We start from the raw sequence: 27966 nt of genomic DNA, 5'->3' as shown, positions 1-27966 counted from the left end.
TCGCCCAGAGGTGCGGCCTTAGATCCGCTCCATCGTCTTCAAGAGAAAGGTCTGCTTAGTAGCATCCACCTCACTGACTGGTTTGCCCCTGGGGTTCCTCGACGTGGACTGGCCCGATTGGCTTATCGGAGTGCTATCTGCAAGAAGACTGGCAGGCGCTTTTTTATTGTTTCATGTATGTGAATTTGGTATAGTTGGTCCCACGTGTAGGCGGGAAGAGGTTGGTCATCCGAGGCATAGCCCGCTTGCCCCGGGAAAGCCTAATTTAAAGTGGAGGTCGGCCGGTGTCCAGAGCCCGCATACTAACGGTCGAGCACCCCGTCGGCCATGCACCCATCGGCATATGAAAGTTTCACCTTGGATTGGGGTGATTTCAAGAGAGTTTTCTTCTCTCTGCCCGACTACCATTAGCCAGCATCCATGGCAGAGACTTGACACAAAGAATTCCACATTCGGATCCCTGAGCTAACTTATTCTCTCCCAGTGTGTCTTAGCATCATAGTGGATGCGTACAAAGCCGGTACGACGATGTAGCGAATTTAGTGGTAGACTGTGCTATTATAACCGGAATGAAGTGACAATTTTTTTTCCTGGGTAGGCATTTCAGGCTTAAGCGGAACTAACTTTGAGCGCTACTCCACTTATTGGAGCGATACAGCGATTATTATATTGTCGTCGCCGTGTGCCTCGCAAGGAAATTCGCAACGCCTTGAAGTTTATACTTCTATGAGCTTACCATAGATATAATAGGTCATTATTTAAAATCATTTAAATAATTTTTCGCTTTTAAACCGGGACTTTTCTTTCAGACATACGATGCAAACTAAAAAATAGTTTATTACAAACGTAGTTTTGGTGTACTTGAGTCTAATGGACACTGTTTTTCTTATCAGTCGTATCCAGCAATTATTTAGTGATAAATTTCACTTCCTAACACAAATAACCAGTTAAGTAATTAATTTTTTGATTCCGTTTTTATTGTAAATTAAACAGTGCACATTCAATAGTAATGTTATAAACTTTAAACTATGGAATGAAAAACGTTAATTTCCAATCTTTTCAATGTCATCAGCGCTATCAGTATTTAAAATATGAATGTCTTTCTTAAAATGTTTTTCAATAGCTTTACACACTGCCATACATTTATCTCCGCTGACAAGGTTTATGGCGATTCCAGACTTGCCTGTAACATATCGCAAAATTAATGGTAATTAGATAAAAGCACTTAGCAATCAAGCTTCGGGTTCCGAAGAATCAATATATATATGTCAGGGCTCGGCACGGCCCTATCCCTGGGGTGCGGAAAAATGCGCTGCTGCTGCGCGGCTGCTGCGCTGCCCTCACGTACACGAGTACTACAGTGATTCGTACCAATACCAATATAGTGAAATGTTCCGTTTTGGTACTTCCGGTACTCGAAGAACGCAAATACGTATATTGTTATTTGTGCAAATAACGGTTGTATGTAACGCACATCTTAAAAGTTTACGACCCCATAAATTTATATATTCTTGATCAGCATCAATATACGGTCCAGATGTTCCATGTCTGTCTGTCCGTCTGTCCGTCCGTCCGTCTGTCCGTCTCACTCCGTCTTGTTTGTCATCTTTCTCTTGATCTTTTTTTGGCACCCTGGTATGCTCGAAAACCCGTGTATTTAAAAAATGAGCCCTGCCCCTTCCGCCCCCGCAAAGGGAAAAACCTTCCAAATCTACAAAAGAAAAAGAAACGTCTCCCAAAACCCCATTGCGTATATATATATCTATCAGATCAGCAACAATAGATCCGATTGTCATTTTATAGCCACAACGAAGTCTGTCCGTCCGTCCGTCTGTCTGTCCGTCTTGTTTGTTTTTTAGTTCTCTCATTCACATTCTGAGCCGCGCAATTTATGGCCTCTGCCCCTGCCTCTGCCGCGACTGCCCTGAAACCCAGTGTGTTTTCTTGGGGAGGGTGGCGAGCCCCCTTCCGCCCCCGCATAAAGTTGTTGAAAAGATGACAAATGAAAAAATAAAATTTAACAAAAAACCGCTAAACGCCATTGCGTAGGGAATGACCATATCTATCAGATCACCAACTCTGAGATCCGATTGGATCATTTTTATTTTAAACAACGAAGAAATTAAATTTTTCTACATCTGTCATATACATACATCCCCATTTTATAATTGTTTTTTACGACATTCTCTCATTCACCCCCTGCTTCGCGCAGTTTATGGCAGAGTGCCCCTGATAGTGTCTCTGCCCCTGCCTCTGCCGCGTTTAGCCTGCCCTGAATTTCTTCATTGTGTTTCTATAGGAGGGTGGCGAGCCCTAAAGGAGCGTGTTGGTAAAATAGTGTTGTTGCTGTAGATGACAGATGAAGAAGTAAAAAAGCAGACAAATAACCGCTAAGGTGCAGATGTTGTACTGAGTTCCACCAGATACAGAACGAAAATGGCATCAGTTGCTGATCAGCCGTCGACAAAGAAGATCACGCTACGCAACTATTGTGCCACACTCGGTTTTTTTGCTCAATTTAACAACAAACGTTTTTTTTCCAAATTTTTCTGACATCTGTCATAATACATTATGTTACTACAGTTTATTTAATAATTGTATTCATTTTTGACAAGCTATTTTTATTGTTTTCCCCAAAACCGTGTTTCTCTTGAAAGTTTCAACACGAAATATGAGATTGTTTCGCCCAGTGTAAAACAAGAAACCGGTTTCGACGGGCATCTTCGTTTTTAGCTACACACAAAAGCGTACTGCACTGTATTCATTCTCATTCTATAGTAATGATCCCAATTGATTGATTCTAATCTCTCGGGACGGACGGACAGACAGAAATGGCTATATCGACTCGGCTATTAATGCTGATCAAATATATATATTCTTTATGGGGTCGGAAACGTTTCCTTCGCTATTTTTTAAATACATAATTTGTCGCATTGTGTTTGGAACACACACATTTCAGAGTATTCACTTTGTGTTTGAACTAATGAGGCTTACCAAATCGTCCGGTACGTCCGATGCGATGCAAATATGTCTCGCAGTCTGCGTTGCCTCGAATATCTACCGGCAGGTCAAAATTAACGACAATTGTAACTTGTTCAATGTCAATACCTATGAAGCACAGTATAATTAGAATTAATGATAATACAAATAAAAAATTTATAAATGATTATATTTAATATTCATGCAAAAAATTACCCCTTGATAAAACATTTGTGGTTATGAGGACTTTCTGTAGCCCTGATCGGAACCGATCCAAAACAGCAAGTCGTTGCTCAACAGTCAAGTCACCAGAAAGAACAGCTACAGAATGGCCATCTGATGTCATCTTGGATGCAAGCCAACCAGCAGTACGACGGGTCTAAGGAATCAAAATTTTAGAACATTGTGAACATCCGTCTCTAATAAGTATGAGTCGACATTACACAAATTATGTGCATCAAAAATTATATTTCGGAAACAGATTATAATTATATTTAGAACATGAGACCCGCAGGAAAACAGGCAAACAATTAATTCAATGGTCCAACTATCAAGTGTTATTTGGCGAGAATGTGGAATCCCGTGATATTATTATCAATGGTCGTGTACGAGATTCATCGGCCCTTTTTCAAAATCAAATCGCAGGAGAACTGAATTCATACAAATCCGTTGACAGATAAAAACAGCAAATCAATCGTTATGTTCGCCTTTATCTAAATAATAATAATCTGAATATAAGCATTGAATTTATACTCACATGACAAAATATGATAGCTTGGCCGATACTAATGCATCCATATATATTTTGTATTGCATTATATTTTCCTTCTTCATTTTTACATTTAACATAATACTGTTTAATATTATCCAGAGATTCCTGTTCTCGATTTAATCTAAAAAACAAATGTAGAGCTTCAGAAGAAAGGTAGAAAAAATATATATTTAAACATATACATATAAGCATTACTTAAGCGCGCAACTTAAATCAATCTGTGCAGTTTCAAATTTAAAAGTTGTATAGCCTGCGAGCCAGATTACGCACTAAAGGTGCTTTTATGGTCTTCACAAGTATATCTGTGTTGAATAAAATAGTAGTGTCGCACCTTTTCAGTATGAAAACTATTTTTGAGACACTTTAAGTCTTTCACATTAAAAAAGTAGAACAAATTCGAATGGACTTGAATTTTCGAATTAAAAACCCGAATAAATTTCGTTACATTTTAATTCCATTCCATTTTTGACAATTTCCCAATAGTGATGGGTATAATATTTAAAAAAACTAAAACTTAAGCAATTACTTAAACAACAAGGAACGTTGTGAGACAAGTTCGAACGCGTTACATCTTTTATACCCGGTACCCAGTCAGTATATTCAAAATGAGTCAGCATGACTCTAGCTCTTATAGTTTCCTCTTATTTTTGTGGTTATCAAAATTTCGGCAAAATGTTTGCATTTTAAAAACGGAACGGAACCAGATCAAGCCTGAAAATGTTGACCTGAGCCCTATGGACGAAATGAAAGTGTAAAGTAATAACAGTTTCATACCTTATTATTGTTGGCTCAGTAACTATAAGTTTAGCAAAGTCCATAACCTCCCTATCATAAGTAGCAGAGAAAAACAACATTTGGCATTGTTGGTTAAGCAATCTGAAATAAAAATACAAAACATTTTAGAGATATTTTAGTTTGTTGAAAGAGAAGTACAATTATTCTAGTCGTGCTCATGGACGAGCGTTCCTATGGCGGCTTTATATATTATTAATATTGGTATTAATATAAAAATCGCAAAACAATTTGGGTAAACACAAAATACACAAAAATTCGCGAAAACCGGAGCATGCAACCATTTTCCTACATTCAGTGTGATATCACATGATTCTACCACAACATACATATGGTTCCTGTATCTCTTATAGTCTCTGAGAACTAGGAGTCCAAAAAGACGGACGGTCAGACTGACGGCAGACAAACATTCATAGTCTCGGCTATTGATGCAGATCAAGAATATACATGAAATAGGTGGAATAGCTGGACTAAGTGGGGGAAGCCACTGAAAATGAATTTCAGTGGCAAAATTTTGAAATACACTGGTTTCACTGCGATATTACAGCAGACTGGATGCAAAATGGTGGTTAAAGTCTCTGAGTACTAACATACAAATGAGACGGACGGACAAACAGAAAAACATGGATATATCGACTAGGCTCTTTATACTGATCAAGAACATATGTAAATACTTTGCGGGGTTGGAAACGTTATCTTTTGTGCGTTGCATATGTACATCCACTTTCGACCACAAATACAATACACAATTACGACTAAGAGCTGGATCACCAGTAATTTAACTTAGAAACCAAATGTTGCCACAAATGGTTTGCCATGTCAGTGATCCAGGGGTTGGCTAGCGAGCAAAGCTATTGCGCAGAGGCTTGCCCCTAGCATATTTATATATTTCGCACATTCACAAGACACAATTTTTCCATAAGGACTCACCAATCTTCTCATTAGTTAGCCTCAAGAATAGTGGAATACAACGTTCAGATACACGTGTATTGCAGTGTTTGGAATACAACGTTCAGATACACGTGTATTGCAGTGTTTGGTACCAAACCAATGCATTGCAATGTTTCGTTTTGCGATCTGACTTTGCACACAAACTCACTTCTAGCATATTAATGTGTACCTGCTTTAAAGCGTGGCTTGATTTGGTAAAATTAAATGTATACATACTTATGTATTCGAAGACACTGATCATGGTGACCTTGAGTGGCTATCATAACATCAGCTTCATCTAATACAAAAACTGAAATCTTTTTCATATCAAAAAGACGAAACTTGTATCCCCAATCCAACATTTTTCCTGGTGTTCCAATTAGAATGTGCTCGGTAATTTTTTGATTACGTTCAACTGCAAAAGAGGAACATTTAAAAAGTTTTGAATTGTAAGATTATATAAGCTGCCTTTGTTGTACAGACCTTCTTCACCGCGAACTGCAAATCTAAGTTTGATCTCGGGACAGAACTGCCCCATACGAGCAGCTACTTCCCCTGTTTGAATCGCCAGCTCGTACGTAGGGGACAAGCACAGAACCTAAAATTAATTATTAATATTAAAATGATTGTCTTTATATTTTATTGGATATGTGTTCATGTGTTCTTATAGCATCGGATATAATTACCTGAGGGTGATTTAATTTAACGTTTACACGGCTAAGCATTGCCAAGACAAAGGCAGCTGTTTTTCCTGTTCCAGACTGGCTTTGGGCTATCATGTTTTGTGGTGGATCTGCAAGGAGCGTGGGCAAAGCAGTCTCTTGTATTTTCGATGGCGTGTTAAATCCCATTGCGTAGATTCCCTTTAACAGTTCTTCCTTTCTATAAATACATACAAATCTTGAAGCAAATGAGTCCTCAGAAATGTTGTTTAACTTACAGATGTAATGCTTCGAAAGTTTTTACTGAATGTAGGGGTGACATCGGGTTTTTTTGCTGTATATCAAGAGATAATTTTGTGTTTACCAGTCCCTTTCCCAATATTTTGATTAAGAGGCTGGTTTCAGCAGGGCTGTAAGATACAAAGTAATAATTTTAAACATATTTAAACATCTGTAGGCATTTCTTATAGAAATGGCTAACTACGAGCCATCACGCTGCGTGCAGTACATACTGTAGCAGAGGTACCAAGGAAACTCCGAGTCTTCTGCTGTCCATAGGTCTTTTAGGAAACCACATACATATTTAATGCTTGACATACATATGCATTTTTTAGTCAGAAATCGACTTTAAACGATTTAAACATATTTAGAGAAATGCATATGTACATACATATGCACACACATCTCTTTTAATAATTATTTTCGAATGCATCTTTGCATGTAATTAAATGTACACATGTATGTACTCGTACTTAGTGTTTTACTTGAAGGGTCAAAATAAACAAATATGGTTGTATATTCTAGGAACTTACTCAGCAACATCCGGTTCGGATTCCTCATTATTCTTTGTTGCCGGCAAATCATATATACAACTGTTGTTCCTGGTTGCAAAGGTATTCTCATCGGATTGAATTTGAAGTTGGTCAACCTAAAATCGACGAGTTATAAATAGATACTTTTACATCTTAGACGTTCAAGTATATTTATCCCATACCAGCTTGGCTACTTCCTGGTCTTCTGCTTTTTTAACCCAATCCGTCATTTTGATGAGTATTGAAAACAAAAGAACTAATTAATTTCTAAACTTCAATATGTCGAGAAGTTATCGTTCCACCAATTCGATATTAAATTATCGAAAATTCGAGTCATTAGTGGGGACTTGGAACACTCGATAACAGAACACTAGAATCACTAAAGCCCAGTTCTCCGATGCGAAACATTTTCTTGGTAAATATTAAGTAGATAAAATATTCATATGGAATACTTCAGGGGAAAAAGTATGGCAACGGATTGTGGCATAAAACCCTAATACGTTCGTGATAGGCGTAGTTTGCCCTGACTTACAGTAAGCAAAATAGTACCAAATAGTACGGATGGGAAGTCCACTATCCCGAAAAGGAACTTGTGCTCGAACAGTATCCCTTTGCACACTCTGCGATGGTGGCATGAGGTTATGTGAGCTCACAAGACAAAACCATGCAATAAAAACCCCTACAAATTGATAAGCATACAATACTTTTTGAGGTGCTCGACGCATACATATGCCCAGCATGGTTGTTTTCGAGTTCGGAAGAAGACTCTGGGTTTCCACCAAGCCAGAACACCATACCTCCACTGATTATTTTGTTTCATTTTCTTCGTTCCATCTACAAGTTTTATATATTTTTTATAAACGATTGACTGTTTTGAAAGCAACTCTGATTTGATGTTGATTTTCAGAAGCCAACTTCACTGACTTCCTTCTTTTAGAATTTGGTCGTCTCATAAGCAGGGTGTGTAAAGTATATTCATATAAAAAAAATCAATAGAAATGTTTGAAATCTTTTGTGGAAAGTTTTTTATTCCGCTTGTTTTTTATGGACCAACAATCCTAGAGTTTATATTACTATATATTTCGCATATCTCGTTCTGTGGAGATCCTCTGATCTCCATTCATCATATTTTATGTTGACTGGAAAATATTCATATTTGTATCCTGAACTTAATTTAGTTTACTATGCATATGCCAGTGATCATATATTAAACCCTTATGGAATTTAAATTATAGATACCGAAATGTACATCTTTGGATCTAAAATGACTTTACAGTCAAATGAATTGATGGACCGATGATGTGACTGTTATTAAATGTATAAATAACGAATCAATTTGTTACTAGGTCTATCAAACATTGGAAATGGGGGCCTATCGTTATATGCAGGAGCTGTATAGGAAGAAGCAAAGTGATGTTATGCGTTACTTGCTGCGTATACGGGTGTGGCAGTACCGCCAGTTGACGAAACTTCATCGTTCACCTAGACCCACGCGTCCCGATAAGGCTCGTCGCTTGGGTTACCGGGCCAAGCAAGGATTCGTGATTTACAGGATTCGTGTCCGCCGTGGAGGACGCAAGCGTCCAGTGCCAAAAGGTTGCACGTACGGCAAGCCAAAAAGCCATGGCGTTAACCAACTGAAACCCTATCGTGGATTGCAGTCGATTGCGGAGGTATGTAAAAAGTATAAGAACAATTGAAAAATAAAAAGATTCTTTCTACCCGTGATGAACACATTTTAGTCAAAACAAAAAATGTTGACGTATAACTTCCTTAGATGTCTGAAACTACTAAAAAACAATGAAAATAATTACAAAACTATAATTATCAGTTACTAATTGTTTGCTTCATTTTTTTTCCTAGGAGCGTGTCGGTCGCAGACTTGGAGGATTGCGTGTTTTAAATTCCTATTGGATTGCACAAGACGCTTCATACAAGTACTTTGAGGTGATTCTAATCGACACTCATCATAGTGCGATTCGCCGCGATCCTAAAATCAACTGGATTTGCAAACATGTGCACAAGCATCGCGAGCTTCGGGGCCTTACCTCTGCTGGTAAGAGCTCACGTGGTATTGGCAAGGGTTATAGATATTCCCAGACAATTGGCGGATCTAGACGTGCTGCCTGGAAGCGCAAGAACCGCGAGCATATGCACAGGAAACGTTAAATTGTAAATTTTATCTTCCTTTGAATGCGGCTTTTGAATAACAGTGATGTTTTTTGAAAGAATAAAATGATTCTATTTTGAATTCTTGTGTTTAATTTAGTCAACCAGGTAACGAGCAGAATCGTGAAATTTGGTATACTTTTTATAAAGCGTCTGACTATGCTCGGAACAATTGAAAGAAGTCAATGATAGTGATTTTAAAGTGAAATATTGTCACTGTTTCTCGATAATAGTTTTTAAATTTGTTGCAGTTTTAGTCAACCTAGGTCCTGGTATCGCTAAGTATTCTTGGTAGTATGCAGCCAAGTAGGCTGCACTGAATCATACCAAAGACAATACAAATAATAAGATGGATAACGCTCATACACTGAATTGGCAGACTGCAAGAAAAAAATCAACACCTGTCTTGGTCGGCTCACCTATGAGAGCGTAGAAATCTAAAAAATAGAATGCGCCTGCATGTGTGAGCCAAGCACAAGCCAAGCAGACGATTTTCCAGACGAAAATATGTTCATGAAATATCTTCAAAAATGATTTTCTGATTGACTCGTTGGCATGACGCGCGCTGAATACCCCACTGACATTTTCTCGCAGGTGAAGCCATATAAGAAATATTTTACGTATATTTACATACGTATGTATGTACATACATATGCATGTTGTATATCGAATATATTCTTTAATACAAGCAAAAAGCATTAATATTAAGGATATACTAAATAATAAGGGGGTTTCTTTTATTGGGGGCAAACTTCTTCCAAAAGCGCAAAGACTCATAACGTGAAGGATATGGTTCGACAGAACTGTAAAAGCCTATACATGCAATCTAGAATTTGTCGAGAGCCTGGACAACGTATGGCGTTGTCCATCTTACTCTTAGATTTCCTTTGATCGTTCAGAAAGTCCTCTTCAACAGAGCTCAAAACATACACACATACATACATACTATGTACAATTGTATACCTTTTTAACCCGGTCCTCTAACAGTTAATTAGGTTTGTGGCATAAGCAATGTGCGTGAGGCATAGAAGGAACAATTTCCGACCCTATAAAGTCTATACATATTTACATTGTATATTCCTGTTAGACGAGTCTCCGAGACTATAAGAGCTAGTCACCAAATTTTGTGTGAACAAGTGATGTGATATCTCACTGGCATTGTAGATGCCACCGATTTAATTCTTTTGCAGTCTCGTGGCAAGTTTTTTTGCTCTAGCTCAAGTGCAGGGCTCGGCACGGCCCTATCTAAAGGGTATAGGACAAGGCGCTGCTGCTGCGCTCGTTAATTGTATGGGTGCCGAGCCCAGCTCTAGTGACAGCTCCCAGAGATCGCTGAATTGCGAATTGCTTACAGTAGCGGCAACAGAAGACTCACTTGCCCACGAGAGTAGGCCATTGCGACCGTTTGAGGTAGTTCAGTCAAAGATGCTCTATTCTTTGCATTGCAGGTTTCCGGTAAGAATTATAAACTACCCGTAAAGTTGAGTCATGGAACATTCTTGAAATTGTAAACACCAAGCTATCTAAATTTCACAGAGCTTATTAAAGCGTAACTTTTAATACGAGTTTTTGGATCGTAACAAATTCATTAGGCATCATCTTTTGGAATACCCAATTCCGAATTAGTCCACTTTGATGACGTAGGGTAGTCAAATTCTCCCTGTAAATAAAAAATCTTGTAATATGTACATAAATATATATATATATGCAAATGACGACATACCGTTATGTGATCAGGTTCATGCCACAAGTGCCAAATGACCCACCACCACATTGCTCCGCCAACAACTACCGCTCCGATTTTCGTCGCTTTTGAATGCTCTGGTGGAGCATTTCGGTATGATACACTAAACAATATTACATAAGAACATCAATTAAACTTGAATTCAATTATAATTCAATACTTACACATGACTACCTCTACTAACTATTTTATTCCCCAAAGTATTGCGCCCATAACCGACGACAAGGCGGTTGGACAAAAAATTACGAACAATATTCATATTATTTGAGCTATTTTTTTAACTCTAACAACCAGTTCGATTTACAATTGTTACATTTTTATATCGTTATCGAACTAGTGAACTGCTTTAACCTCTTTAAAATAATACAGCTATTAAACTTTAGTATAGTGGAACAATAAAAAAGGATCAAAAATAAATTTTCTTCAGTTTTCATGCATTGGCAAGACTTTCCTAAAGACTATCCTAAAAAATGGTCTCTTGAAACGCAAAAAATTGTTGCTTCTGATTTTGCCAAATCTAGTAATATATAAAACTAGGTGACTTTGCTCAAGTGTAAATATACTTTTTTGTTTCTATTATATCCTCTAGTGCATTTTCAACGTATTCTCTCTTTGCACCATATGTTATCTTTGCTTTACTGCGGCGACGCTAAGCTGACCTCAGCTGCTCCTGATCTAGTTAGTAACTATTGGCTATAGCTGGAGAAGAAAACCTTTTTTGCTCGAAAGCTATTACTTTGGCTCGCTTTCCGCTTAAAAATTTAGACTTTTTTTTTGTTGGTGGGCAAAATTTTATTTTTTTTGTAAGCCCAGTACACCGCAGTGAAAGAACAATATATATATCTTTTGTCGACTGAAACAAGAAAAAAGAAGGGAAATTAGCATTAAATGAAGACGGTTTAAAACTTATAAATGCTGTCGAATGAAAACAGATTATGTATATGGATATTATAAAATTTTAATCTTATACTCGGTTCTCATTTTTTCAATTTATAAGGAATTACTTATCCAATAATGCGGTGATTTCTCCATGCATTTTTGTCCTCCTGCTCCCTATCCCCACTAAAATAACCCACTCCTCCTGCTTTCATACAAAATTTGAATTTGTACCGGGTTTCTTTTTATAAGCAACATACAAAACAGTGTACCCAGAGAGAACTTTGTCCACTTTAGTCATATTAGTCATGGTCATATGTATATGGCGCTTTCTGTCTCAAGATAAAAAATTGTATATTGAAAATGTTTTTTGTAAGTTAGCGCTTCTTTTTTTACACAATTTAAGAAGCTCACAAAGTGGCTCTAGCTTTAGAGATCTTTACCGTCCTGAAAAGTTCATAAGTGCAACTCCTAAACACTTTTAAGCTTTATCGACCCGTCTGGGAAGTATTATGCTTTAAAATGACAATTTAAAATTTCTTTAGGTACCTTAACAAAATCTAGAAAAATTGAAAAAATACTTCGTCCTGTTATTTTTTATCTTTTTATACCCGGTACTCGAAGAGTAAATAGGGTATATTGTATTTGTGCGGATAACGGTTGTATGTAACGCACAGAAGGAAACGTTTCCGACCCCATAAAGTATATATATTCTTGATCAGCATCAATAGCCGAGTCGATTGAGCCATGTCTGTCTGTCCGTCTGTCCGTCCGTCCGTCTGTCCGTCTGTCCGTCTTGTTTGTCGGCTGGTTCTCAGAGACTATAAGAGCTAGAGCCACCAAATTTTGGCACCAGACTGCTGTATGCTCACACTGAAACCAGTGTATTTCAAAAATGAGCCCCGCCTTCCGCCACCGCAAAAGGCGAAAACCTCCCAAATCTACAATTTTGAAGATAACAGAAAACTAAAAACGCCATTCCGTAGGGAATGACCATATCTATCAGATCACCAAATTGGGATCCGATTGGATCATTATTATAGCCACAATGGAGAAATTTTCAGTGGCCAAACCCACCCGGTCCCGCAGCAAAATGTAAAATTTGACAAATAACCGCTAATGTATAGATGTAGTACTGAGTGCCGGGTATAAAAGTTGTGACGCGTAAGAAGCGTCTCACACGTCCCTTCAAGTTTATCTTTTTTTTTTTGTTACACGTGCATTAATGAGGCGCCGTCTAAGATATCCATGAATAAACTGTTAAGCCAAAATTAGTTGAGCAGCCCTCCGTATATCACCGTTAAATACGTTTGTATAAAATAAACGAGAAGGAACGTTGTGAGACATGTCAGTATATCTAAATACATATTTTCAAAGACCTGGTTTTTTTGTTTAATATAACAGGGGGGGTTTGTACCACTGGCTGCAACGACTTGATTTTTTTTTTGGAAATTGTTGCTGGTCGGTAAGACTGTCGGATTAGGAAGCGTTTCTCGATTTTTATACTAGAATTACAGTGGGGAGCAAGAGTGAGTACATACTCATAATCACTGACTTTCATCGCTCATAACAGCTAAACCGATTTTGTTGTAGATATCAATACCAATGTGAAGCTTTTAAATAGCGTCTTAGGGCGACCTTGGAAATTTCGTATCTTTTCCAATCTGACCACCACCGATTGCCAAGTTTTTTTCAGAAGTGTTTGATGTCGTATCGCCATTTTCAGTAAGCAACACAATAATATTTTCAATTTCTAGATATTGTTTCTTTAGTTTCAGGTACAACATAGACACTATTTAATAAATTCATAAAACCTGTTGTAGATATCAATACCAATGTGAAGCTTTTAAATAGCGTCTTAGGGCGACCTTGGAAATTTCGTATCTTTTCCAATCTGACCACCACCGATTGGCTAATGCCAAGTTTTTCAGAAGTGTTTGATGTCGTATCGCCATTTTCAGTAAGCAACACAATAATATTTTCAATTTCTAGATATTGTTTCTTCAGTTTCAGGTACAACATAGACACTATTTAATAAATTCATAAAACCTGTTTCGATTACACTACGCGACACGATTTTGCCGCTTCGATCCAGACCACGATCCAGACCAAAGTTGTGACGCTTAAGAAGCGTCTCACACGTCCCTTCTCGTTTTTTTTTTTATGTCAGAACTTTTTTAAAGAATTTTTAAAATCTGGTATTTTTCTTACCGGTTTTTTTTTGAGGTAGTGCTTATTTTTATACACAGCTCAAATATCTTACATCAGGTTGTAATTAACTTAGTCAATCTTTAAAGCAAATGAATCCATCTATAAAACGTACCCAAACACTTTGTGGTTTTAGCTTATCGTCTAGGAAAATTAAGATTGTACAATTCAATAATAATGTTTTTTGTGCTTGGTTCGACGCGGAAAAAATGTGTTGACCAGCGCTACCTGCCTGCTTATTATTCTAGAAGGTCCTGTATTATCTTATTTTTTAAAAGTAGATGGGGAAGCCATTTTTAAGTAATTAGTAATTAATCATTAATAATAATTGGAATTAGTCACACGTTTCAATACAAATGTACATCTTTGCAGCGCAGTATATAGTGGTCTAGTAAATTTCTGAAAAAATGATTTTTACATACTACATACATATGTATGTATGTATGTATGTATTTCTTTCTGTTTTCAAAATCAAAACAAGAAGACAATTCATAAAAATGTTTTTATATTGTTCTTTGATGTGCAATTGATCTTTGTAATTTATAAAAAATATAATTTTTCCATTTCTCCCCTTGAATCTGCACTTACCCCGTCCAAGCTGAGATAACATTTTTCGTAATATTTAAAAACTTACATAGATGCATAAAAAATGTCTTTTCATACACAGACGACGAACTCTAAATTTTTCGGGAATTCATTGCCCAGTACTCGTTCAAACGAGTTGCCATAACAGCCGTTTGACACCCTATTTTTAATTTACATTACGAAGATGGACGAATTTCTCGATTGGTAAAGTGTATTTTTGATGGTCAGGGTCTAAGTCAAGGCAGGTCAGGTCAGGGTCAACTGCTTAATCGCATGATAAGAACATAAAGTTTTAATGGTCGTTTTAACCTAAGGGTATATTAAATTCGACTTGTCGTAGTTAGATTCCTCAATGGATTTTGTTACAGTTTGTATGTCTACCTTATATTTGTAGAGCACATGGGTATATTGTGTTATTGGAAAGTTTGAATAAGGGCCAAACACAAATTTTTTTCCGACAATGATGTGTGTTTATTCTCTATCGGATTAAATATACATCCAGATTGATGCAGATATATGTATCCGAATTTATGAATTACCATATTTTAAATGTTTAAATGTGTCATCCCTTTAAGCTTCAACAAAAAATGGGTAGAAGGATACTTGGATCCAAAATCTTTAATAAGATTAAAGACTACACATGCATATACATATGTAATTATTATAGTGTACATACATATATGCACATTTTTTTGTAGATTAAAAGTCAGGCTGTCTTTTATAGGCACTTTGATTTATCAAGTATCCCCACAGCTGAATTTGAATGAGCCCAGAAGCACCGGAAAGGCACTCGTATTGTGAAGACGACTTGTAGTTGTTTGTTTTTGTATGCATGTACTGCGCCTTCTTTCGAGATATATGTACATACATAGTATGTACCTCTATAAATCTTTTGAATTAGAGTTGCAAATAAAGACTGAAATTTATTCGAAGTACAGATACCATCAAAGACATTTGAGTGGTATAAAATAGGAGGCTGCAATAGTTTTCTTAAGCTTGAGTCGTATCACAAAAGATTTAATAGCCATTTTAACATATAAAAATTAACTGATTTATATAGCTATTTTTAAATAATGTGATTAGTATCTTATATTTCTAGAAAGCAATGGACCACTTATCAGTGTATTCTATGTTTATAAAAGCACATATAACAAATCTTGTGAAACTTTTGGACCCAAAAACTATACTATATGTGTGCATGGTTGTATTAGTAACACTATGGATTTATTGGTTGTTTTGTGTACCCTTTGTGTGGATAAAGGTAAGTAATTTTATTTTTCACATAAAATTATTAAAAACTCGTGCATGTTAAAGCAAAACAAGTCGAAAAGTTTGTATCGAGGCAGACACTATAATACCCAGTAATTACCGGGTTACATTACAGAAACGACTGGGAAAGTTGTCGAGATACTTCATAACTGTCCGTCAGTCCGCCTGTCCGTTCCGATGAACGATACAATGTACATACATATGTACATATGTACATGGGCATTTCTCTAATGTCGAAAAGGCTGTCAGATTTTTAGAACTATTTTGCCATTATGAAACACCTCTAGGCGACCTCTACAACTGGTGCTATGGTCGTTTTCGGGCAACCATTAATTTTCGAGATGTGTGAAAAAACCCAAGCGATTTGTTTGGGAAAAAATGCGAAAGCGGTTTTCGCGGCGACCTATTCAAAGCGAAACCTATTCGAAAGTTTACAATACATGTATTAATGCAAATTTCTGATAAATGTGATTTTTACTTTCTTTTAAATTTACATGTACATACATGTCGATCGGGAAAAGAATTCCTAGGTTTTAAACATTTAAAACGAGAGGGACGTGCGAGACGTTTTTTACGCGTCACAACTTTTTTACCCGGTACTGAGGAGTACATCTACCTTAGTGATTTCTTTCAAATTTTACACCACTTTTTTAACTCTTCCCATCCCCAAGAGCCGCACACTACACGAAGCAGAGTGAGAGAGAATGTGCAAAAAATAGAAAAAGCTGCTGGGCGGGGTGGGTTTAGCCACTGCAAATTAATTTCTTCATTCCGTCTATAATAATAGTCCAATCTGCTCCCGATTCGGTGATCTGACAGATATGGTAATTTTCTACGAAATGTCATTTTTACTTTTGTCTTATCTTCAAAATGGTGGTTGTGGAAGATTTTCGCACTTTTGGCGGCGGAGGGGGATGGGGCTCATTTTTGAAATATATACACTTGTAACAGTGTAAGCAAAACTTGGTTGCTCTATCTGTTATGGTCTTTGACGGACGGACAGACAGACATGGCTGATCAAGAATATACATACATATATACTTTATGGGGTCGGAAACGTTTCCTTCTGTGCGTTACATGCATCCACTTCTCCCCACAAATACAATGTACCCTTCGAGTACCGGGTATATTTATACAAGATGGCCGAATTTTAACCATTTTTCTAACCTGTTTGTATAAAGTTTAATATGTAAGAAAGACTTTTTGTATTACCTGTTCTCGATAATCATCTTTCTTATAGGAGATAATAGTATACAAATGGGAAAAATTTCCAAAAAAAGAAACCAGCAAGAGTGAACTTTAGTTTATGTGAATAGGCTTTCATATCAAAGGGCCAAAATGGTAAATTAGTTACATTTCAATTAATTTAGAAACAAATAAACCCGGTACTCAAAGAGTAAATAGGGTACATTGTATTTGTGGGGAGAAGTGGATGTACATACATATGTAACGCACAGAAGGAAACGTTTCCGACCCCATAAAGTATATACATATGTACCTATATTCTTGATCAGTATCAATAGCCGAGTCTATCTAGCCATGTCTGTCTGTCCGTCCGTCCGTCTTGTTGAGCGCCTGGATCTCAGAGACTATAAAAGCTAGAGCCACCAATTGTTCATCCAGATGGCTGTATGCTCACACTGTTACAAGTGTATTTCAAAATTTCGCACAGCCCCCTTCCTCCCCCACAAAGGGCGAAAGTCTGAGGTATTTACAGTTTTGAAGATAAGAAAAATCTAAAACCCACTTCTATCAGATCACCGAATTGGTATCAGATTGGATTATATAGGCAGAATGAAGAAATTAATTTTCAGTGGCCACGCCTACCCCGATTTAGCTTTTAGCTTGTTTTAGAATATGTAGAAAAAAAGGAAAAATGTAAAATTTGGAAAAAAACCACTAAGCTACAGCTGTATTACTGAGTACCGAGTATAAAAGTTGTGTCGCGTAAGAAGAGTCTCACACGTCCCTTCTCGGTTTTGTTTGTAATTTTGCGTGTTTAGCGCTTTTAGTGGCGTTAAGCTATAATTTTCTCGAATTAACCTAAATGATACCTTTCCTGCCTCATGGGGCAGGGCCCCTCGTTCAGTTGGATGGGAAGAGGGCTGCGTGCGCAATAGGCTTCGACTTGGTGTCGCATGGGCCTTAATGATGCAGGTATTGCAGATCAACGTACAAACGGATAAAATATAATTTTTGTGCAATATTTTTACGAAATTTTGACTCTAAAAAGCAGGGACCGTAATAATTATAAGCCATATTTGAAAAATCATACAATAATGATTTTTTTTAAGTTTTTAGCATAATAATTATTGATTAAAATTATTTAATAATAAAAATGATTGATAATAATTATTTAATAATACAAATTATAGATAAAAATTATTTATAAAAATGATTATTTATAATTATACAAAATAGTTGTTTGCGTAAAAAAAATAAAACTCAAAAGTAGGCTGTTCCCAGTTTCGGTTCCCAGTTAGGCTGCGTACTCTTCAAAAAAAAGTTTCAGTTCTTCCTTCACTGCACTCCTTCAAAAAAAAATGCCAACAAATTAAAATAAATAAAAATCACAAGAAATTACATCAAAATTTAAAGTAAAATGTAAATAATTCCTAACAAATTAATATTTTAAGGCAATTTCTAAATTTTATTTGACGGCTCAAGAAGTGATTAAACTGAATTTTTGAGTGATGGTGCAGGTGGGGGATGAAAGAAACTTCGCCGAGAGACTTTTCTTTCAGTTTAATCACTTCTTGAGCCTTCAAATAAAATGTAGAAATTGCCTTAAAATATTAATTTGTTAGGAATTATTTACATTTTACTTTAAATTTTGATGTAATTTCTTGTGATTTTTGTGTCATTTGTTGGCATTGTTAGTGTTGTGAAGGAGTGCAGTGAAGGAGGCAGAACTGAAACTTTTTTTTTGAAGAGTACGCAGCCTACACTGGGAACCGAACTGAGGACCGGGCATATGGCAGGCAGCCCCTCAACCCCCTAGGCCATGTCCGGTGCCGATTAAACGGTGTCAAAATGTTCTACGTGAACTGCCTCCTCTAGGGCTACTACGGATGTTAACAATTCAAATCGAAGTTTGGGCTACATCTTATTCGTTGGAGTAATTTGATGAAGAAAATTAAGAAACCGATGAAAATGAATAAAATAAAATGTTTGTGGTATCTGGCAGGATGCCTCTACGAGAAAACAAAAAATTTTTTTTTTAAAACATGTTTTATCTGTTTTTTGACTCCTTTCGAAAGGAGATGTATCAATTTGTTCCTACTTCTCATAATACTTTAATTATTTAACTTTGAGTTTTATTTTTGAAGCAAAAAAATAAAACTCAAACTTTAATCATTACTTTTGAGTTTTATTTTTTTTACGCAAACATAACTATTTTGTATAATTATAAATAATCATTTTTGTTGCTGGATTTTCGTTGGCTTTGTTGTATATTATTCGGAAGCAATATTTAATTTGTTCGAGGCTTGTAATCCTAGTAACACGACTACCAGTGGAAAGTTTATTATTATTATTTGCACACACAAATGTGGCCAGGCATCAAGCGGATAAGTTGTAGCAAATGATGGCAAAAGATAATTCCCAATGCAACGCTTGATCAGCAGTACTCCATGTGCCTTGCCAGCGGTTTGATTTTTCTCATAGAAATATGTACAAATTTAGAGAAATTATCTAAAGAAATTATAATTGTCCGTAACCCAACCCTTGTTTACAAGAACAACAACAACAACGAGGAGGGACATGTGAGACGCTTTTTACGTGTTACAACTTTTTTACCCGGTACTCATTAGGACATCTGGACCTAAGCGTTTTTATACCCGGTACTCGAAGAGTAAATAGGGTATATTGTATTTGTGCACAAAGTGAATGTATGTAACGCACAGAAGGAAACGTCTCCGACCCCATAAAGTATATATATTCTTGATCAGCATCAATAGCCGAGTCGATTGAGCCATGTCTGTCTGTCCGTCCGTCTTGTTGAGCGCCTGGATCTCAGAGACCATAAAAGCTAGAGCCACCAAATTTTGCATCCATACTTCTGTGTGCTCACACTGTTACAAGTGTATTTCAAAAATGAGCCACGCCCCCTTCCGCCTCCGCAAAAGGGCGAAAACCTCCCAAATCTACAATTTTGAAGATAGCAGAAAACCAAAAACGCCATTCCGTAGGGAATGACCATATCTATCAGATCACCAAATTGGGATCCGATTGGATCATTATTATAGCCACGATGAAAAAATTAATTTTCAGTGGCCAAACCCACCCCGTCCTGCAGCTTATAGCAAAACACTGGCCGTCTGCCGCTGGCTCTGCCTCTGCCGCTGGCTCTGCCTCTGCCGCTGGCTCTGCCTCTGCCGCTGGATCTGCCTCTGCCGTGAGTCTGCAGTGTGTGGGTCTAGGGAAGGGGGGCGAGCTAAAGGAGCGTGTTGGTGTGAGAAGTGTTGTAGATGTAGATGACAGATGAAGAAAAAATTTAAAATTTGACAAATAACCGCTAATGTACAGATGTAGTACTGAGTGCCGGGTATAAAAGTTGTGACGCGTAAGAAGCGTCTCACACGTCCCTTCTCGTTTTTTTTTTTAATTTAACATTTTTTACATTATTTATACATATGTCATCTACATCAATTCTCAACACGCCAACACGCTTTTTTAGCTCGGCCCCTTCCTCAGAGCCGCACACTGAGTTTTATTTTTTGACCGAAAAATAAAACTCAAACTATAATCCTTATCTTTGACAATCCATTTTGGTGGATTCTTAGAGTTATCCTTGGAACAAAATATATTTTCTATTTAATTTTTCTGTGCGCTTCTTAGGATGGATGACTTTTTGAAAAAAAAAGAATAATAATCAGTATTTAAGGTCCTTGCTAAAATGTGTGAAAGATGTACATATGTATGTAGAAAAAATGTAACATTTAAAATTCGAAAAAGTCATAAGGGTACATATGTACATATGTATAATAGAAATACATATACATACATACGTGTACTGATTGAGAACCGGGTATACAAATTGTGGCGCTTTCCAGAACGTCTGACAACGTTCCTTCTCGTTTTATTTAAAAACAACCATGCTAAGCTAAGCTAACCAACTAAGCTAAGCTTTCAAAATTTTTAAATTAAAAAATCTATTCTTTTGAGCCAAAATAAATACGCATAATCTAAGACATGTAGTTATTATGAATGAAATAAGAGCGAATAACAATTTACCAAATACATATGTATATGTAAGTACGTATTACGATATTGTACAATATATTTTGTAGCAGTACATAATACGAAGCTGAGTGATATTTCAGCCTTAAACTAAATTTCTGAAAATTGTTAACCAAATTCGCTTATATGTTGTTTCCGTTTTAGTATTTGGACGATGTAAGTTACTCCAAAGTGTCGAAAAGAGAAGATTTCTGTCGTAATAATAATAAGCGCGATGCAATAAACCGCATACGAAAAGCAAAAAAAAACAGTTCAAATGAAATGCCGCCACCATTTCCAAACGGATGGTATGCCATTCTAGAATCATCGAAAGTCCGACCTGGGGAAGCAAAGTTTGTAGCATGCTTGGGAGAGAAACTTGTTGTCTATCGCACACAAAAGCATAAAGTGTTTATTTTGGATGCATATTGTCCCCACTTAGGGGCTAACTTAGGCGTTGGTGGACGAGTTGTTGGTGATAACATTGAATGCCCATTTCACCAATGGAGTTTTCGGGGCGAAGATGGGAGCTGCAATAATATTCCATACAGCACTTCAAGTAAGTATTTTAATATTTATTTAAATTTGTAAATGAATAATTTAGAGATTTACAGTTCCTCGCGGTACCAATGTTAAGAAATGGATTTCGCAGGAAGTGAATGACTTTATATTTATTTGGTACCATGCTGAATCTACGGATCCTTGGGAGCTTCCTGTAACTATGGAAATTCAAGAGAAAAAAACCTCTTACCACGGCCGAAATGAATTTTACATCAATTGTCATATTCAGGAGATACCAGAAAACGGCGCTGATATGGCGCACTTCAGCGCTATTCACAGCGAAAGTTTTCTTGCTGGTAGTTTAGCGCCCAGTAAAAGTCTTCTGGGCCTGTTTGGATGTCATAAATGGAATGCAAGGTAGAGTGATCATGTTATTACAGATATTTTCGGGTCATGATTTCGACACCAGCAGCAGCACACTAGCACCATCTAAGCTTTATTTTCCGGTTCGAAGAGGGAGGGGTGGGCGGGGTTGGGAGGGATTCTGGATTCTACCTATAATATAATCCAATCTGATGCAGTGGATCTAATCCACTGCTGACACCGTGACAAACGGGAGGAGAAGAGGAATTAGATCCAAGCGGAATTACAACGGGCCGAAACCGGCCTAAGTGTGTCGAGATTGCAAAATTCCGACAACCGCCTCAACCTAACCTAACCTACATACATCCATTAAAGTATAAAAGTTTTTATAACTTGTGACGCGTACGAAGCGTCTCACACGATCCTTCTCGTTTTTAAAAGGTTTTACGAGTTTTGAAAAATCGGGGGTATAACGGTTCACCAAAATAACTTTCCGTTTTCATGTATAGACATTGGCACATGCCATGGTGCGTTAAGTTCTCATCTGGCTGCCACAACCGAACCAAACAAACGTCAGCAATTCAAATGCTAGTAATGACAATTGCTAATAATGATAACTGAAATAAGATTGCCAAGTACCCAGAGAGGAAATTTAATAATTTTCTGCAAAAAAGACAGATCTCAAAAAAATATATAGATACCAACAGAAGTTGTTTAAATGGTAACAGGTATGATTCTAAATCAGCATGAATCCATTTTATTTTCTTTTATGAAAAATTTGTGAAAATATTTAATGCCCCGAACTTTAATTAAAATGCTCCACCCCACTACGGCCATTTGGAAAAAACACGAACACTCTATAGATATTTCACAAACACTTAGTATATTTGAAGAACAACGTTTAACTAAACTCATGATATATTTAGTTTGAATTTGTGTTGTTAAACTCAAACAACTTTTTGAAAAAATGTTCACCATGGTATTGGAGGAGCAACACAATGTAAGATTGAAAGTTTCGCTGTTTCATGAAAAGTGGATCATAAATGTGACACTTCCTTATATGTAAGCGCGCTGTGAGTTTTTATAGGTGAAACGATTATCTATAGGAAGTCTGACGCAGTCTAAAATGTTGGAGAAATTGTAACCTCAGCACTTGCAACTTCTCTGCAAATCACATATCTCCAACTTAGCACGCATTCATCAGGCGACGATCAAAAACCATTAATCTTTTGGAGTTTACCTCCTTTATCATTGAAGGCTTACAATGTAACTTGCAGACCGATGTTATTTACACTGAATTCAGTAAGGCATTCGACTCTGTAAACCACTCACTACTTGCACAAAAGCTTGACCTTCTAGGGTTTCCGCCTAGTCTTTTGATATGAATTTCTAGCTACCTTCGTTCTAGGTCCCAAAGAGTCCTCTTCAAAAACTTCTTTGTACCTGTTACGGTTACTTCTGGAGTAGCACAGGGAAGCCATGAGGTGCCCTACTCTTTACAATCTTTGTTAATGACCTGCCTTCTGTATGAACAAAATCTCGAGTGCTAATGTATGCGGATACTGTTAATCTCTGCGTTCAGTATAAGAACACTTCATTTCACTCTCGCTTGCAATTCGATCTCAATAACTTCCAGTCATGGTGTTGTGCCAATATCTTACACCTTAATGATTCAAAATGCAAAGAAAAGACTATGCATCGATCCAACGTCTTGCTGCTTCCTTACCCCCTCTGAGGTTGTTCTCTTCAGAGAATTACCTTGGTTGATGATATTGGTGTTCAATTAAACCCGAAACCCCTTGGGTTTCAACCCTTACACTTGTTCGTCGGATTTAGAATGCGGCTCTTGTTTGTGGTGCCTTATAGATTACTTTTAATAAAGCTTCCATCCTTAGTAAGTCAGATAAAAATGTTTGGTGTAATTTATATGCAAAATTTAATAATGGTGACTTAGATGGCCCTGACTTGTGAGCCGCATAAGCTTTACATTTTCTATTAAACCCACTAGAAACTGTATTCCTTTGTCTCGTACACATTGTAGAACGAATAATGCCTTGCAAGAACCATTAATTATATGTTTATAAGTCCATATTACCTGCATGTCATTGCAGTCAACGTTCAAAGATTTTCTAAGGGCATAGAAATATAAGGCCTATTCGCCGACTGTGTTACTTAGTTTTCGTTACTCTTTACTTTTCATTACTCGTTTCTTGTTGCTTTTCGAAAATTGTAAAAATGTCTTAAATAACATATGTATGTGTAAACTGATAAGATTCATGGTTTCCTGTTCGTATTTCAGATGGTTACCGGGTACAGGAGAAGAGAAGCACGTTGCTGAAATAACTCTCACTCACTCCTTACAAATAATTAGAAAGGTTCATTGTTTTCTTATGAATGTGTTTGTGAAACAGGTTAGTATCGTTTTAAAAGCATTGAAGAATTAAAAACATCTATCATTTTAGATCGGTCCATCATTCGTTTACCTAAAAATGAATTCATCGACTTTTGGACAAATCCAAGTTTTGCAAACGATAACACCGATTGAGCCTTTGCTTCAAAAAGTGGTTCATCGATTTTATGGGCCGCGTTGGCTAGGCCCCCTATTAAAAGTTTTAATTTGTGCAGAGAGTGTAATGGCAAGTATTAGAGATTCAATCATCTTTTTTTTACACATTATTGATATTTTAGTTTGAACGAGATATCAATATGTGGAATCATAAAGTTTTTCGCCGCAATCCGATACTGGCTAAGGAAGACTCTTCTATAAAACAATTTCGAATGTGGTATTCACAATTTTATACATCCAGTAGCAAACAATTCTCAGAAGTGAGCAACGATGGTTGGTGAACTAATCGCGAAAAGCGAAACCGTATATGCAAGCTCGAAGAAATTGAATACTTTTAAGGAAAAAAATAATGAAAACGGTTAATACTGATGTGTGTTGCTTGTGCCAGTCATTAACAATTACTAGTAAAGATTATGTTGAGTTCCGCCAAAAAGTCCACCAGGTCGAAAATCAAGTCAATAAAAACAGGTTTCCATGTATTTATGTTCCGATATTATTTTCTAAATTTATTGAACGTTAGTTTAAATACCGGAATACTTTAATGAACATATTTCATTGTATCATTTAATTTTTTTTTAAAATAATTTTATTTGTTGTTTTTTATGTACACTTTTTCTTTTACTATTTACTACTTATCTCTATGAAGAAAGATAATTCTTGAGACAGAAGAAACTAAAAACTCAATTGGTCACGAAGTTTTAGTTTATCGTTTCGTTGCTTGTGTATCTAACAACTTGAACGAAATCCACAGATTCATATCGAGAGTTGGCCTACCTAGAGCGGGTATGGACTGTGAGAACAGCTGATACACAGCTCAAGAATTATGGGGTACAGTTATTCCGGCAGAGACAATGAAGAGATGGAGGGAAAAACTGAGTAAAAGAAAACTGAAAGTAATTGGAGCACATTTGAGAATAATGTACAATGCATCATTGGTTAATCCCGAATGCATTCTCAATGCAGTGACAAGCTCTTTCTTTTTTCCTTTTTAATTTTATTTGAACTGTCATCTGCCTGCCTGTCTTGTAAATTGTTTGCAACTTTGTAAAACAAATCAAAACTCATTTCTGTTCTTTAAAACGTAATGTCCGGCTTTTATATTTAAAACCGTTGCCATATATTTGGGAAATGGTCGTATAGATAGAGATTACCCAACTACTGACCAAACGAGGAGGGAAGTGTGAGTAGTACATCTGTACCTAAGCGCTCTTTTAGCTCGCCCCCTCCCCTAAAGCCGCACACTGCATAAAGCAGAGGGTAGAATGAGAAAATGTGCAAAAAATAAAGAAAGCTGCTCGAGGGAGTAGGGGCTGGCCCCTGCAAATTAATATGAATCCCATTCTGGCTATAATAATGATCTAATCTGATCCTTAGGACAGACACACATGGCCATATCGACTCGGCTATTGATGCTAATCAAGAATAAATATACTTTATGGGGTCGGAAACGTTTCCTTCTGCTTCCTTCAACTTTAATGCCCAAATAAAAGATACCCTATTTACTCTTCGAGTACCAGGTAAAATAAAAAATATTTTGTTTCAAAATTTTTGCATTTTAACGAAACGTCTGAATGCAATTGCTAATAGTGTGTCAGCATCGGTTATATAAATACAAGAAATAGTATTTTATAAAAAACCGTGCAATAGCAAAAATAACCCTTGCAATTTTATTTTTCGATATCGTAACTTAGGTAAGTTTGCCAACGATTTGGATTATATGACATTAGAAAACGAAAATTTCTTGAATACAGACTGGAGAACTATAAAGAAATGTAATTTGTATATTATATATTTCATATGACACTACTCGACACGATTTGGTCGCTTCGATCCAGAATAACTTTTTGGGGGATATGGGGCTTAGAAATGGTTTTTAAAATCCGGGTATTTATTAGTGGTCTCTCTTATCTTTTTTCAAATAACTTAATAACGTCATTCTACAAAGCTCAAGAATGCACCTATAAAGTATACCCAAACACTTTCTGGTTTTAGCTTACCGCCTGGGAAATATTAAGCTCTGAAATGCAAAAATTATGATTTTTGTGCGCCATTTTCTCTTTAAAAACTCAGGAAAGGTCGAAAAAAAAAATCATATCCGGCACGCTGATGAATGCAAAAGCTATCGCCCGGCTCAGAAGACCCTGAGGTGTGGTTAAGGTTTAGCCGAGGGATCTTCTTCATTGGATATGCACGCTAGACCCACCTTTGGCTGCTGGATATATTTTGCTGCCCGCGTTTTGGTTCGTTACCTTGAACTCTTTGAAGATGCGAAAAATTCAGCTTGGATATTTATTAGCGTTGCTATCAAGAGTAGCGACTACCACAACTAATTTATTCATTGTTCAAATTATCAACCTGCCGCTGGTTCTTTGTCCCGATCCCCAAACAGAACGAAAATAAACTATAAAATGCAGACAGAAAAGCCGCCGAAGTGAAGAGAAGAGACCATCGTCCATTTTAACGATCTTGAGGCCATCAGAAAGGTGAAAGAGGAGAAAATATTATCTATAGATTATTACACTAGTCGACAAAATATAACTTTCTATTTACGTTTTGAAACAAACCAACTTTTCTGATGGACAGAATTATTGTTTGTTTCTGTTTAAATTTTTTTTCGAAATTTGTTCTCAAAAGTTAGTTTTGAAAAAAAAGGTTGAAAAACGAGAAGGGACGTGTGAGACGCTTCTTACGCGTCACAACTTTTATACCCGGCACTCAGTACTACATCTGCATCTTAGCGGTGTTTTGTCAAATTTTACATTTTTTCTTCATCTGTCATCAACATCTACAACACTTCTAAAACCAACACGCTCCTTTAGCTCGCCCCCCTTCGCTGGACCCACACACTGCAGACTCGCGGCAGAGGCAGAGGCCGCACACTCCGCGAAGCAGAGTGTGAATGAGAGAATATGCACAAAACAAATAAAAGCTGTGGGACGGGGTGGGTTTAGCCAGTGCTAATTAATTTCTTCATTGTGGCTATAATAATGATCCAATCGGATCTCAATTGGCGATCTGATAGATATGGTCATTCCCTACGGAATGGCGTTTTTAGTTTTCTTTTATCTTCAAAATTTTAGGTTTGGGAGGTTTTCGCATTTTTGAGGGGGCGGAGGATATAGAAGTCGGGATGCAAAATTTGGTGGCTCTAGCTTTTATGGTCTCTGAGATCCAGGCGCTCATAAAGACAGAAAGACGGACGGACGGACAGACAGACATGGCTCAATCGACTCGGCCATTGATGCTGATCAAGAATACATATACTTTATGGGGTCGGAAACGTTTCTGTGCGTTACATAGATTCATTTTGTGCACAAATTTAATATACCCTATTTACTCTTCGAGTACCGGGTATTAAAATATATTATATGTTTTCCAGATAACACATTTTTTATGCAGGCCTCAAGTCTATGCACACCTTCATGAGCTTTTTTAATTGACCATCACAATTAGTTTGGCAAATAGCAAAATCAGTAAAGATAATGGTATTAGACGAAGAAAACAAAAACAGCACAGAG

General features: G+C 36.9%; 4 protein-coding genes across 5 annotated transcripts; 2 read left to right on the top strand and 2 right to left on the bottom strand.

The window, feature by feature from the left end:
• Positions 1 to 954: 954 nt before the first annotated feature.
• Positions 955 to 7272, bottom strand: LOC117897876 (DEAD-box helicase Dbp80). The gene is made up of 11 exons (XM_034806952.1): positions 7130 to 7272; positions 6948 to 7063; positions 6414 to 6545; positions 6160 to 6355; positions 5957 to 6071; positions 5711 to 5888; positions 4526 to 4627; positions 3737 to 3872; positions 3196 to 3358; positions 2995 to 3108; positions 955 to 1183 (listed from the first exon to the last, which is right to left on the bottom strand). The coding sequence occupies exons 1-11, from the start codon at positions 7175 to 7177 to the stop codon at positions 1044 to 1046; spliced, it is 1440 nt and encodes a 479-aa protein (XP_034662843.1). The 5' UTR covers positions 7178 to 7272; the 3' UTR covers positions 955 to 1043.
• A 543-nt stretch (positions 7273 to 7815) lies between these two features.
• LOC117897807 (60S ribosomal protein L15) lies at positions 7816 to 9159 on the top strand. Its single transcript, XM_034806856.1, has 3 exons — positions 7816 to 7907; positions 8294 to 8620; positions 8811 to 9159. The coding sequence occupies exons 2-3, from the start codon at positions 8312 to 8314 to the stop codon at positions 9114 to 9116; spliced, it is 615 nt and encodes a 204-aa protein (XP_034662747.1). The 5' UTR covers positions 7816 to 7907; positions 8294 to 8311; the 3' UTR covers positions 9117 to 9159.
• A 1481-nt stretch (positions 9160 to 10640) lies between these two features.
• LOC117896931 (NADH dehydrogenase [ubiquinone] 1 beta subcomplex subunit 2, mitochondrial-like) lies at positions 10641 to 11183 on the bottom strand. The gene is made up of 3 exons (XM_034805471.1): positions 11025 to 11183; positions 10840 to 10963; positions 10641 to 10776 (listed from the first exon to the last, which is right to left on the bottom strand). Exons 1-3 carry the CDS (start codon positions 11117 to 11119, stop codon positions 10705 to 10707), a joined length of 291 nt encoding a protein of 96 aa, XP_034661362.1. The 5' UTR covers positions 11120 to 11183; the 3' UTR covers positions 10641 to 10704.
• A 4431-nt stretch (positions 11184 to 15614) lies between these two features.
• Positions 15615 to 24931, top strand: LOC117896930 (cholesterol 7-desaturase). Of its 2 annotated transcripts, none has more exons than XM_034805470.1 (6): positions 15615 to 15790; positions 21184 to 21577; positions 21633 to 21936; positions 24182 to 24293; positions 24345 to 24512; positions 24571 to 24931. In XM_034805470.1, exons 1-6 carry the CDS (start codon positions 15635 to 15637, stop codon positions 24727 to 24729), a joined length of 1293 nt encoding a protein of 430 aa, XP_034661361.1. In that variant the 5' UTR covers positions 15615 to 15634; the 3' UTR covers positions 24730 to 24931. The 2 variants fall into 2 exon arrangements, with proteins under 2 accessions (XP_034661361.1, XP_034661360.1); XM_034805469.1 differs by having other exon boundaries at positions 15616 to 15790; positions 24345 to 24518.
• The last annotated feature ends 3035 nt before the right edge of the window (positions 24932 to 27966 follow it).

Source organism: Drosophila subobscura, chromosome O, assembly GCF_008121235.1.
Source record: "Drosophila subobscura isolate 14011-0131.10 chromosome O, UCBerk_Dsub_1.0, whole genome shotgun sequence".
NCBI classification, from domain to species: Eukaryota; Metazoa; Arthropoda; class Insecta; order Diptera; family Drosophilidae; genus Drosophila; species Drosophila subobscura.
This window is presented reverse-complemented; position numbering and strand designations above follow the sequence as displayed.

What these genes read in the sequence shown, in the direction of transcription:
- LOC117897807 (XM_034806856.1), top strand. Translation starts at nt 8,312, where the DNA reads ATGGGGGCCTATCGTTATATGCAGGAGCTGTATAGGAAGAAGCAAAGT. An exon ending in GATTGCAGTCGATTGCGGAG is followed by an intron (nt 8,621 to 8,810) that starts GTATGTAAAAAG and finishes TTTTTTTCCTAG; the next exon opens with GAGCGTGTCGGTCGCAGACT.
- LOC117897876 (XM_034806952.1), bottom strand. Translation starts at nt 7,177, where the DNA reads ATGACGGATTGGGTTAAAAAAGCAGAAGACCAGGAAGTAGCCAAGCTG. An exon ending in TTAAATTAAATCACCCTCAG is followed by an intron (nt 6,072 to 6,159) that starts GTAATTATATCC and finishes AATTAATTTTAG; the next exon opens with GTTCTGTGCTTGTCCCCTAC. An exon ending in TGCAGTTCGCGGTGAAGAAG is followed by an intron (nt 5,889 to 5,956) that starts GTCTGTACAACA and finishes CCTCTTTTGCAG; the next exon opens with TTGAACGTAATCAAAAAATT.
- LOC117896931 (XM_034805471.1), bottom strand. Translation starts at nt 11,119, where the DNA reads ATGAATATTGTTCGTAATTTTTTGTCCAACCGCCTTGTCGTCGGTTAT. An exon ending in GTTAGTAGAGGTAGTCATGT is followed by an intron (nt 10,964 to 11,024) that starts GTAAGTATTGAA and finishes AATATTGTTTAG; the next exon opens with TGTATCATACCGAAATGCTC. An exon ending in ATGAACCTGATCACATAACG is followed by an intron (nt 10,777 to 10,839) that starts GTATGTCGTCAT and finishes TTTTATTTACAG; the next exon opens with GGAGAATTTGACTACCCTAC.
- LOC117896930 (XM_034805469.1), top strand. Translation starts at nt 15,635, where the DNA reads ATGGACCACTTATCAGTGTATTCTATGTTTATAAAAGCACATATAACA. An exon ending in TATTCCATACAGCACTTCAA is followed by an intron (nt 21,578 to 21,632) that starts GTAAGTATTTTA and finishes AGAGATTTACAG; the next exon opens with TTCCTCGCGGTACCAATGTT. An exon ending in TTTGTGCAGAGAGTGTAATG is followed by an intron (nt 24,519 to 24,570) that starts GCAAGTATTAGA and finishes TTGATATTTTAG; the next exon opens with TTTGAACGAGATATCAATAT.